Source organism: Lepidochelys kempii, chromosome 11, assembly GCF_965140265.1.
Source record: "Lepidochelys kempii isolate rLepKem1 chromosome 11, rLepKem1.hap2, whole genome shotgun sequence".
In the NCBI taxonomy this organism is placed as follows: domain Eukaryota; kingdom Metazoa; phylum Chordata; order Testudines; family Cheloniidae; genus Lepidochelys; species Lepidochelys kempii.
Genome location: NC_133266.1, coordinates 31,369,680 through 31,382,640, shown reverse-complemented (window position 1 = coordinate 31,382,640; position 12,961 = coordinate 31,369,680). Strand labels below are relative to the sequence as shown.

At 39.0% G+C, this 12,961-nt stretch overlaps 1 protein-coding gene across 5 annotated transcripts in view; it reads left to right on the top strand.

Annotated features, from left to right (window-relative positions):
• ACVR1 (activin A receptor type 1) overlaps positions 1-12,961 on the top strand; it is a 136,084-nt gene that overhangs the window by 54,066 nt on the left and 69,057 nt on the right. For 3 of the 5 annotated variants that reach the window (XM_073305528.1, XM_073305527.1, XM_073305526.1), the window contains one exon: positions 4,618-4,688. In XM_073305528.1, coding sequence (XP_073161629.1) covers positions 4,618-4,688 — 71 coding nt within the window. Of the gene's footprint in view, positions 1-2,392; positions 2,548-4,617; positions 4,689-12,961 lie in introns of all 5 variants that reach the window. The other 2 variants (XM_073305530.1, XM_073305529.1) reach the window with 1 other exon arrangement.

Here is a 12,961-nt window from a genome sequence, read left to right as displayed (position 1 = left end):
TACTGGCCTGTAATTGCCAGAATCCCCTCTAGAGCCTTTTCTAAAAATCAGTGTTTCATTGGCCATTCTCCAGTCATCTGGTACAGAGGCCAATTTAAGATATAGGCTACGTACCCATGTTCTGAAATTTCATATTTGATTTTCTTTCAGAACTCTTGAGTGAACATTGTCTGGTCCTGGTGACTTATTACTGAATGGGTTCATGTCCAATCTATTTGACAAAAATCCAATAGATTATGGAAAAAACATGGGCTTGGAAATTTTTGTTTACTTAGTGCAATGTGTCATCCTCTTCAGAAAAAGAGAGCATATATTAGGTAGAATATGGTAAGCATTTTCAGTGACCGTAACTCGACGTGCTGGAATTGGTTTGTTTGCCTGGGTTTGTGGTAGGCTGATCACCTAGCAAATACCGAGACAATAGAGCACTGGCTTACATGTAATCCTGTTGGAGCAGTGGGAGTCAGCTTTGATGTTTGTTGATAAAAGGTGCAGTTTATTGGTCGGAACTGCATTTAAAAAAAAACAAAACCAAAAACCACAACTATGTCTGATTCCTGCAGGTGAGCAGTCAGGGCTGTCTTCCTTCAGTTCTCTACACTTTCTGACGCAGGAACAGTAGTTCCTTTGTCAGGTTTATCTCTGCAGCAGGAAATGTTTAATCTAAAACTTCGAGTGGCCAGGATGTCGCTGGAAAATCAAAGCTGAGAAGTCAGTCAGCTAGCTGGAGATGGGATTGTGTGGCTGAGGTGCTTATCGGACAATAAGTCTCAAATGACAGATCATTTGAACGGAAAACAGCATTGAGCTGCTCTGAGGCTATGCATCTTGGACTGCTGCCACTTCTTTCCCCCTCTGCCTTACTCCTTGCTTTTCCAGCCTACACATCAGAAGATTGCTCAGCATTGCTCACATCAGAAGATTGCTCATATACCAAAACGCAGAGGATTGTCTTTCTTTTATAACCAGTTATATCCTAATCACGGTCTGTTTTTGATGGATACGTTTCTGTTGAGGTAAGAGGTAATCTGTAGAACCTCCCTCATTGTTTTGATCATTGGCATCTGATTGTGGAGCAGATTTATAAATGAGTTTCTTTCTAAGTTTATTTTTAACTAGCTGAATTAACAGGCAACAGCAGATACTTCATTCTCTGAGCAAAATGGCAACCAGCAAGGGATCTTGACATCTCTTCCAAAGTTTTTGGCAGGCTTTCAACTATATAAATACAGTATATTGGCTGGAGCCGGATAACCACATACAGTGCAAGAACAGATCTCTGGTTCTCTTGCTTACTGGAGTCTAATTTTATTATTTGGAATTTGTTTTTTGTTCTTACTGGAGCAAAGACAAATCTTTATAGAGAACAAACTTTTTTTGCCAAGGCTTTTGATGATTTTTTTTTTGGTAGCCGTGTTGATGGTTTGCTTCTCAAAGTCCTTTTCTCTCTCTCTCTCTCCCTCTCCATCTTTCAAAGGAAAATTAGAGTTGCATTAAGGGCTGAGGCTCACGCTCGAGCTCTCTGCCCTTTGCCTTATGATCATAGGCATAGTAGGAAATCCAGTTGTTGTGGAGTAACTCAGTTGTGAAGCACTGAGGGCCACAGTAGTAATTTGTCAGAAGCTCAAGGGCTGCACCTCGTCTGCACTAGGCATAGAATTTAATTGTCAGATATACACAGGTTTTTTTAGAATGCTATAAGTGTACACAGCACTTCACAGGGCATATAGGCAAAATATTATTTGAGGCTTTCAGGAGAAGGAATGCCATGGGAATTGTTGCAAAGAAGCAGAACCTAGGGTTCTTGGTGTCTGCTTTCCCCATGAGATAACTACATTATGCATAAATGCAGATTAGAATGCTGTGTGACTGACCTTTTTGTTCAGATTTATAATACAAAATGCCCATTTTTAAATAAGCGCGTCCAAAGAGGTTTGTATAAATAGGTGTCCTCAAATAGATCTCTGAATGTTGGTCAGTCAGCAAGCTTTTATTTTTTAAATTTTATTTCATTTAATTGGAAAGCAGTGGGACCTAGTGGATGGTGACCTGGGTTCTGTTCCTGGCTCTGACACTGGCCTACTGGGTGAACTTGAGCAAGTCACTTCACTTCTCAGTGTTTGTTTCCATGTGTAAAATGGCAAGATTGATACTTACCTCCTTTTTTGAAGTGCTTTGAGGTACATAGTTGAAAGTTGTTATATTACTTATGAGATCAACTGGTTCTTCTGACCTCCTTTTTTTGGGCTCATCTGAAAATGACTCTCTAAACAGCATGATGGCCTGGGGATGAAAAACTGATCAGATGAATTTTTCAAACCGGATCCATTCACCATTAGGGAAGAAACTGTCATTTATGTTTCCTGAACATTTATTGTCCCTCTGTTTGCAGCTAAACACTACTGAAGCATAAACAGTGAATGTGGACCAATATTGACTACCACTAAGTTCTTAACATCATCCAGGCCAACGCTTACCAAAGAGCGGAACAAACACGGGAAAAGTTCGGTTTCTCTTCAGTTTTTCAAGAAACTGCCCAACTATTAAGTGCGTGTTTTGAAGGGGTGCATGAGGGGGGGATAAAATAACTTGCTGTCTTCCAATTGTCCCCTTTTCTTTTTGTATTTTATGTTTCTTCAGTATCTCTTTTGTTAGTCTGCAAAATGCCGTTCATGTTCTTATTTCTAATGTCTTAACCCACTCTTTCCTCAAGAATGTTCCCTTTTTCCTCATTTTGTTGATGATCTCCCATGTAACTTCCTCCTTCAGTGTTTGTTTGCTTTACTTTCTTCCTCTGTTCCCATGACTGTCTGACGGCCTTTTCGGGATGTGGGTCTGTGCATGTCCCAACTTCTAACGGAGGCTGAGTGTGAATTTGAGAGTTCATGCCCTTCAGATATAGGGTAACTCCCAACCCTGTACTAATAGTAGCCTCCAGGGTTTCTGGCTTAACCAACTCCATGTGGTGTAGCAGCATCACTAGAATAGATTTTTTTTCTGTCTGTGCATTTGAACCTTTGGTCTCCTGAAAGAGGCATGTGTACTGTACCACCTTTGTCCAGGCGTGCAGAAATTTATCTGGGTGTGGTCATCAAGAGAAGACTTGCTTAAGACGTCAGTTCAGATGAGACCCAGTGATGGAATGGTAGGGGAAGAGTGTTCTAGTCACATCCATCAATCTGCACAAACTTTTTTATGTCAAAAGTCCCTTCCAGCTATTTCAAAAGGCTGAAATTTTTAAGATTTGTTGGCTGTCTTCTGAGTCAGCTTTCTGCCAGGTAAAGCTTCCCTGTACCATACCCTACTTTTATTTCTGCATTAAGTCACTAGCAGCCTGGCTTAAAAAAGGCATGTTTTTCATGAGAGAGAAGTGAAGGTACTGAGTCTTCCAAATTTGATCCACTCAAACAAAAACCATTTCCAAGAAACTGAATAGGGACTATAACACTCCTCTATTAGGATAGTGCTAATCATTCTCTCCCTTGAAGAGAATAACTTGTCTTTAAACAAGCTATTGCCTCCATTTTTTATTAGAAGTGTATGAAGTTTGTTAATGCCAGAGATTTAGCATTGGAAAGAAAGGAGACCATTTTGATAGCAATCACTTGTGTTTTCCATGGAATAGGTGGTTTTCTCAGAAACCTGTTAATATATTTCTTTGCAGTGACAGTCTGATCTTATTTTCATGTGTGTGAGGAGGGAAACCACCAATTCGTGTGGAAAAACTAATGAAATACAGGCAATCTAATGAATTCACTTGTATCTAGAAACTATGCACATGCTGGAAATATCCCTTAGTTCTCTCACTAGATGCAATTGTTTTAATGTTTAGTAGCAGAGGAATAGTGTTGGGGTCACTGGAATGGAACCTTTCACAAATAATGCAGAATACAACTGGAAATTTAATTACTAAGAATAGTCGCTCAACTATGGAGTGCCCTCTTCTCTTCTAGCAACTTTCTCTGTTTTAAAGAAAATCTAATATAGTGGAATTTGACCACCAGGGTTCTATGTCTGTCTGCATTGGCAGGCAGTGCCCTTCTCCTGATACCTCTTCCACTTAAAAAGATTTGTAGTGTGTATTAAGTTCACAGTAACTTTTTTTTCCTTTTAAATCTTCCTTGTTTGGTTTGAAAGCCCAGAAATTCAATTGTGTGCCAGACAAGATTTGCTTTCAAGAGTTTGAATCTGCTTAGCTAAAACAGTATTGGAACAGGCTTTATACCCCGTAGCCTGGTCCTTGAGTAGGTGTTGTACCTGCAGTACAATACAAAATGCTAATTCTGTGAATCCCCTTCTCCCTCCTCATGTAAGAATTGCTGTGGAATTTGGAGGAAAGTAAGTATATATGTGAGAGGGGTGGGGTGCGTGTGTGTATGTGTGTGTGGTGTTTTTTGGTTCTAAAAAAAAACCACAAAAACCACAAACAACCAACCCAGACTTGCTGGCTGAGTTGTGTACATTGACCAATTTTATAAGTTTACAAACTGGGCTTTTGTTAATTTGAGTTGTGTAGTGTTTGTTTTTTTTTTTTTTTTTTTTTTAAAGTCTACTATAAGAAAACCCAACTGCTTAACTGTTGAAGTACACTTATTTTCCCTTTTGCTCTTTCTGCAGATCTACAATGATAGATGGAGTTATGATTCTTTCTCTGCTGCTACTGGCTTTTCCATCACCCAGTCTGGAAGGTAAGTAATGTGAATTACAGTGGGTTAGTGCAGCAGCTGTTAACTCCTGAAGAACCAGACTCAAATACAGCTTTAACTTTGAATCTGGTCCTAGTCTACTTTAGTGCAGTGTTCTAACCCTATACATTGACAGTTGACAAATTCTTCTTGCGAGTGATGTTTGCTTAATATTTCAGTTGGGCATTCATAGATAAGGAGATGTGTGAGGTCTTCTCTGCTGGAGGTGCCCGGTGCTCACTCAAATGAGGGTGGAAAAGCCTCAGTAGTTCAGATGAAGGTCTGTTAACCTCTGGACAAATGCTGCTCTTCTCCCTCTTACCTGAGTCGAGCACTGTTGCTCCGGTGTGTGTGTTTGATTACTAATGTCTTGACCCACTATTAGGTGTGCAAATTCTTCAGTTTTAACTGTAGCAGTTGTTGTCCAAAGTAATTTAGAACAGTGCACCTGGAGATGCATGTACTTCACTCTTCTCTTTTTTTAATTAAAAAAGATTTTTATTTTGGAAACCTAAAAACATCTGAGAATCTCTATCCGTAACTTTCTCTGCACACCCTACTGACAGGTAGGGGTGGGTTTTGTGTAAATAATGCAGGGCAAGGTGAATGTAGTGTCCAATCCAAAGCAAAGAGGAGAGGGGGAAAAAGGTGGGTAAGTGGCTGTAAACACTAAGCCTATCAATAATACAAGTAGTTTGTAGTTTTAACATGACTCTCTCCTTTTCTAATAAAAATCTACATTTGAAGCCTAAAATGTCTTGATGGTGTCACTTCAACAAAAGTATAATGAAGTGTTCTGCAAGGGAAGAGTTAAATCCGTAATGGGGCTCTCCCTTTTTTCTGGAAATTGCTGCTGTGCTGATCCTAAGTGTCATGTGACCACATGCATGGTGTGAGAGGCATAGCTGGCTTCTGGGGTGAATTTAGAGTTACGCATTTGGAAGATTGTATATCCTGATTGTTCATCACCCTATGTAAATTGAGCATTTACACATGCAAGCCACTTTGTTTTGTGTTCAACTGAAACGTTGAGTAAACTTGTCCCATAAATTTTCAAAAAGAGTGTGTCTAGTAACTCTGTCTCTCTTGTAGTGGAGTTACAGGTGTTGTAGCATGTGCAGAAAATTAGTCCTGCATTTTTCTTCTCCCCACCACCCTTTCTCTTCCCCACCTCCCATGGCTGATTTTTGTTCTCTGTATGCTGGATGACTGCTGGGATGATATACTGCTTTATTTTTTTCCTGACTTAAACTAATAGTAAAAGTGGTCTTGCTTTTTTTCTTAAGTTCTGATGTAAACAAATATGGAAGAATGTTCAACAAAAAAGCTTAGTGGAACCCATGATGCATCTTGGTTTGCAGATATCTGATCTTGCAGCGGCCAGGGATTCAATGTTCTCATAAGAATTAACCACTTTGTTTCTGAACACTTTGGGTGGGGTGGAGGTTATGGGGGGCTGGATGGGGGCGGGGGCCAGGCCACGCCTCACTGTTTGTGGAGGCATAGCCTCCCACAGCCTTCCCTACCTGGTCCTCCGTACAATTTCTGTACCCGATGTGGCTCTAGGGCAAAAAAGTTTGCCCATCCCGATCTAGCCCATATCCTGTCTTCTAGCAGTGGCCAATGCCAGATGCATCAGAGGGAATTAACAGGGAATGGTCCAACCCCTGTTGTTCAGTTCCAGCCAGGGCGGATTTGATTTAAATCACTAGTCAGGAAGACTTGATTTAATCATGGATTTCTACAAAAAGTGCATTCTTGTTGGTTGTTATAACCTTTAATACATATTCTTCACAACTCAGAGACAGATGCGTAGGTTTTCATTTTTAGAAGGTACACACTATACATTTTTAAAGTGATTTATTTTGAAAACTTTTCAGATTAGTTTTACAGTTATATCAGAAAATGATTGTTTGGTTATTGCATTTACCAAAAGTAATTGAAGCAGATAGTTCACCTCCAATGTCTTCATAAATATCTCCAATTCAACAGGTTAATCATTAATATTTGGAGGATTTTCTTGCCATGCTGTCTTAAGAGAACAACATCACCAGACAGACGTTTAAATTGTTTTATTTAACTAAAACAACAATGTTACGTATTCTGGATTTTTTTTCTTCAACAGCAAACATATTTTAACAAAACAAGCCTAAGAATTTTTGAATTTAGTTAAACATTCAAGTTTTTAAAAATTTTTTTTTAACTACAATAGTTAAATGATTTTTTTTTAAATTAAATCGACAGTGTCAGCCAGGTCAACATGAGAAACTTAAAATATTGGCTTCTGCAGCTAACTCAGTCATCCTCACCTTCATTTTCCTGTTTGTTCATAATCTGGAAAAGAAAAACAAGCTTTCTTGCTTTTTCAGGTCCCAAACGATTTCTCAATTTGGAATGAATTAGTCCAAAGGAAGAATATTTTCTTCCTACGCTGGCAGAAGAAGCTACTGCTGTTAAAAATGAGATTATCGCTTCAGCAGTTTCTGAATCCAAGTGCTTGACTTCCACCAGTTCGTTGGTGTGACTTTCTTTAAAATATCATCAGCAAACATATATTTCTTGAACGGTTCACCCTTAGCTCTGAAGTTTATTATAGCTGGCATTATGGAGGGATGTTTGCTGGATGTCCATGTCCTAGCCAACTCCTCTTCTTCAGCAGTTAAGTTTGACCCTGATACCAAGTATTGAGCTGTGAGGTAGTGCTTGTCCCATTTGTTTTTTTTTTTTAATGCTTGTAATTTAACTCTGTCGTTGCATATTTCTCTTTTTAAGATCTCACTCGGTTCTTTTCAAATTTCAACAGTGTCAGCAATAAAACAGCTATTTCCCTGCATTTTGTTCAAGGCTACAGAAATAGGCTTCAGGGTACTCAGCGTCTGTTCAACATTTCTCTTAAGCCCAATGTTGAGAACTTTGGCTGTGACAGTGCCATCTATTTTTTTTTTTCACAATTTTGTTCACAAACTGTCATCAGATTAAGCCAGTTCTTGATACAGTGCTCAAAACAGTCCACCTGAGTTCCATTGCAGGTCTTGTGGGAGAGTTAGCTTGGTTCCTCCCACTTTTTTTCAGAGCAGCTGCTGCAAAGTGGTTGCTACGGGAAGTATTTTGCAATTTCAACAAGATAAGCCTTTATTTCTGGAACACTGAAGTCTTTGGCTAGGAGGTGTATCAAATGAGCACTGCAACCGTATGTTAGCTTCGGGGACTCCACTTTCTTCTAAATAATTTCTTCTCATCTTGGTTACGTTTCCAGCATTTCTGTGACCAAGCTACGTACTAGACATTTGAATTTTTTTCCACAGTTTGTTACAGTTTTTACTACTGCTACTTGTAAGTATTCTGCTGTGTGTGCATTTCCTGATGTATCAATTGTTTCTGTAAGAAAGACATTCCCTTCTTCTGTTATCACATAAGCACATACAATAGGATCATTTGGACATTGCTCAACCTATCAAGACTTAGGTTAACAATTTTACCCTCTAAACCTTTTGCACACTGTTCCATTACTCTTTCATACACTTTATCCAGCAATTTGCTTGCGACATCTGCTCTGTTGGGTGGACTGTATCCCACCTGGTCTTAATGACTGAACCATGTTAATGAACTGTGAGTTCTCAATCATACGGAAAGGAGAGTTTGTTGCATAAACAAACTGGGAAGTTTTTTTATCCATTACCTCTTTTTGTAATCTGCTGGTTCTTATGACAAACTTATCTATGATTGTTTCTGGATGATGGAGTGTGTGTGTGTGTGTGTGTGTTTTTCTCTTTTTGCTACAGGTGATATACTGTGGCTATGTGACATACATGATGTGACTGAAACACTGTCATTGGCAGATAACTCTGAAACTATAGAAAATGATGGTGATCTTGAAGGTGGATAGTCTTCAGAATCCTGATGCATCCGATGACGTGAGCTGTAGCTCACAAAAGCTTATGCTCAAATAAATTGGTTAGTCTCTAAGGTGCCACAAGTACTCCTTTTCTTTTTGAGAATCCTGTATGTTCAGGATGGATTCTCCTAAACAAAATAAGTCAATGCAGTTATTTAATTATTACCACCACACTACACATTTAGTATTACTCATTGCATTCATTGACACTCTCTATACTACTTTAAAGATGAAATAGTACAAGGAAGATCTGCCTATTTCAGCTATTTGTTTTATATCACAACTGCATCTAAAATGATAGTACCATAGAGTAACAACTATACTTTTTGCTCAAACATCAGAATTCAAGAATAGTCCAGAAGGAAGACAGGCAGTCCTTAAGAAGTATGAAATAAAAAAGTTTACCACCTGAAGATCCTGCACGTTGAGACATGTTCCTTTCATCATCTTCAACGCAGCTTCCTCCTAAGAAGGAACACTTCTCATGATGTAGTTTCCTTCAGGCAACCAGGCCTTGCATTTCTTTGTTGCACTGTTTGCATTTTGCACGCATGCCTGTCTTACCCACGGGTAGAGGAACTTTATTAAAATATTCCCAAATTGCGTCTCTTTTATGGCCTGATGCCATTATAGGTTTTCCCTTCTAGTGAGAGAATGGTATGATAGATCTCAAATCAATGAAGGCTACTCTCAGAAAGACCTCAAGACTTCTGGAATATACTGCTCAAACAGTTTCACTTTCGTTTCTGTTGCCTGTCCCTCCCTTCTCACATTTATCTCCAGACTTCTTCTCCTTGTCAGATCTATTCCTCCCCCAACAATCTTCTATTCATTGAACTTTTTGAAACTTTGCACTTTTAGAGAGAGGTAAGGGATTGACTGTGTACACATATTTGCAGAGGGACATTAGGGTTGAGTCTGTTATTTTTCACCTATATATTATTTTATTTTAAAACATTTGTGCTGTTAAGCATGTTATCTCTGGGTACAAAAATTCACAGTTTGAGAACTGCAAGACTAAGCATCTCTGGTATCTTCTAGACTGAGCACTGATTGGGTAGATAGAAAGATTAATCTAAATCTATACAGAAGCCCCTGGAACTCCATAAGATTGGGTCCCTAATCCATGAACTATTGGAATTTATTTACAAAACTTTTCTTAAACATTACATGAATATATTGTCACATAATTTAGAATTTATAATCCCTATTCCATGATGAGATACATTATAGCTCAAAGATATCTTAATTAAAACTATCTTTAGATTGCTTTTTGACGGGGGGGGGGGGACCTTTTTATCAAAAAAAATCCAATTTAAATAGATTTTTTTTTTTTTTAATCATGGATTTGTATCCACCCTGGTTCCAGCATTTGGCAGTCAGAGGCTTAGGGACACTCAGCATGGTGTTGCATCCCTGCCCATCTTAGCTAATAGCCATTGATGCACTTAACCTCCATGAATTTACCCAATTCGTTTTGAACCCAGTTATACTTTTGGCCTTAACAACATCCTCCGACAACGAGTTCCACAGGTTGACTGAATGTTGTGTGGAGAAGTACTTGTTTTAAACCTGCTACCTATTATTAAGTTCATTGGATGACTCCTGGTTCTTGGGTAATGTGAAGGGATAATTAATACTTCCTTATTCATTTTCTCCACACCATTCATGATTTGGTAGACCTCTATCATATCTCCTTTGGTTGTCTCTTCCAAGCTGAATAGTTCCAGTCTTCTTAATCTCTCCTCATATGGAAGTATTCCATACTCCTAATAATTTTTGCCTTTCACTGCATCTTTCCCCCCCAGTTCTAACATACCTTTTTAAGAGATGGGGTAACCAAAACTGCATGTAGTGTTCAAGGTGGGGGCATATCATGGATTTATATAGTGACATTGATACTTCCTTTCTTTTAATCAATCTCTCCCCTTAGGGTTCCTAACATTTGGGTCTTGTCTCCCCCTCCCCCCCCCCTTTGGGAGGGGGGGTTTGACTGCTGGTGCACATTGAGTGGATGTTTTCAGAGAACTATCTTCATTGACTCCCAGATCTTTCTCAAATGTTAACGGCTAATGTAGACTCCATTATTTTATATGTATAGTTGGGATCATGTTTTCCGATGTGCATTACTTTGCGTTCATCAACCTTGAGTTTCAGCTGCTATTTTGTGTCCCAGTCATCCAGTTTTGTGATGCTTTGATGAATGTGAGATCCCTTTGTAACTCCTCAGTAAAGGTTGGACTTAATACAAAATTACCAAGATAGTTATCTGCAAACTTCACCCCTCACTGTTTACCCCCTTTTCCAGATCATTGATGAATATGTTGAACAACTACTGATCCCTGGAACACTGTTGTTCACCTCTCTCTGTTATGAAAAATGACCATTTATTCCTAGCCTTTGTTTCCTATATTTTAACTAATTACTGATCCTGGGAGGACCCTCTCTCTTATTTCATGGCTGCTTACTTAGCTTAAGAAGCTTTTGGTGAGGGACCTTGTCAAAGGGTTTCTAAAAATCCAAGTGAACTGTACCCACTGGATCACCCTTGTCCATATGTTTGTTTGACCGCCTCAAAGAATTCTAAGAGATTGGTGAGTCATGAGGTAGAGGCTTGTGTCTGCGGGGTGGGCTGTTGAGGGGCAGTACTGCAGTGGAATCTCCAGGAGAAATTCTGGCTACTCAGCTGAAGTTTCTTCAGGGGGACCACAAACAGCAGCTCTGTCTGTTACTAACCATCTGCACTTTTCCAGCTTTCTGGAGGGACGGAGTTGTGGTGCCATTCAAACTCTAGTCCTTTGGAGAGGCTAATACCACTGGTGGTACTAGATGGAGCAGTAACTCTGCTCCCCACCTGGACTGTAGTTGGCCTCTACTTTACGGCTCAAGGGTAGCAGAAGCTCCTTGTAATTTCCTTAGTCCGCTTTCCACACACGTGCCTTGGACCACAATTTGGTGCAGAAGTGCTAGAACTGAATGCCTGAGTTCTGGGGCAAAAATTCCCTTTACTCCTGTCTGCCTTCTAATTTTGAATGGATATTAAGTCTGCTACTAGGCCACAGCACACTTTTTTTTTTTTTTTTAATTGGGGTTTGCTGGAGTGGGTTAGCTTAGTTCTGCCCCTTAATCTAAATCTACAAAACTGCACTACTTCATGTTTGGCAGGAGAACATCCTCAGGTTTTGCAGCAGAGCTGGCCAGCTTTCTAGTGGCAATACCCTTGATCATAGCTCCAGTGCAGCTGTAGCCTGATTCTTAAGGTGCCATTAAGCCCTGCTGTTAAAGAATAGCAGGGTAGGGTCATGTGCATGCTTCATACAAGGTCCATATTTAATATTCAAGATCTATATTTTATGCGTAGGACCAAAACAAGGTCTCTCAACATGAGTTTCTTATTAAAAGAAATGCTCGATGACCTGGAGTAGCTTCATTATACTCTTAACCATCACTTTCACTCACACCTTTCTTGATCGCAAACTGGTAGTAGACTTTAATTTTTGGGCCTGATTTTGAATAGTCCATCTGATGCTGTAGCAGTGCTTCAAGAGGCAAGAGTGCGTTTGTAAGTTAGTAGTTAGGAAATTTCTTGTATGCTTTTCTATGCCCTTAACCATGAATTTTAAAGGTAGAACATTATGTCTGAGTCAGAGGATGAAGATGCTAATTTAAAATTAAGTTTAGGCTTGCTGTTGGTACTGTGATGGACAGTTTTGTCAGGGTGATGGTATGTGGTACTGAATTTACCTACATCATGTGCTGTATTTTGCAATAGTTAGGGTCCTTTGTTTTCAGTTTTTATTTGATTTAATTTTTCCCAATAATTTATTGGTGTTTATTACTACAACAAAAACAGGTGAAAATCAGTGAAAAAAATTAACAATTTTTTCTGTGTAAATATTGGGGTTGATTTTGGTGGACAGAAGGATGGGGAAAAAGTATTTGGTAGGTTAATGCTTTGATGAATGGAATTCAATGAGATTTGCTACGGAACTAAAACAGAACTCAAAACACAGTGCCAACTCTAAGTTTAAGAAAACACTATATCTCTAATCCCCAAACAAAACTTTTCATTTGAATAAACAGTTTATGGTTGTAGACTTAAAACTATTACCCTATAAATATTTACATTTAATAAATGAGCCACACAATTTGCAGTGCATGCACTCAACTTCATCCCTTTCTCCTGCTTTTGTTTTAAAAAATCTTCCTTGTGTTTTGAAACGTTTTCTGATACAGATTTTCATTTTCTTCCCATTGTAGTGTCAGATCTTTAAACTATTATCTGTTAACACCTTAAAATGTGTACATGGTGGGCATCAGATTCATCAGTACATTCAGATGTACTTCAGAGTTTCCGTGCGTGCCTGTTTGTGTGTAGCTT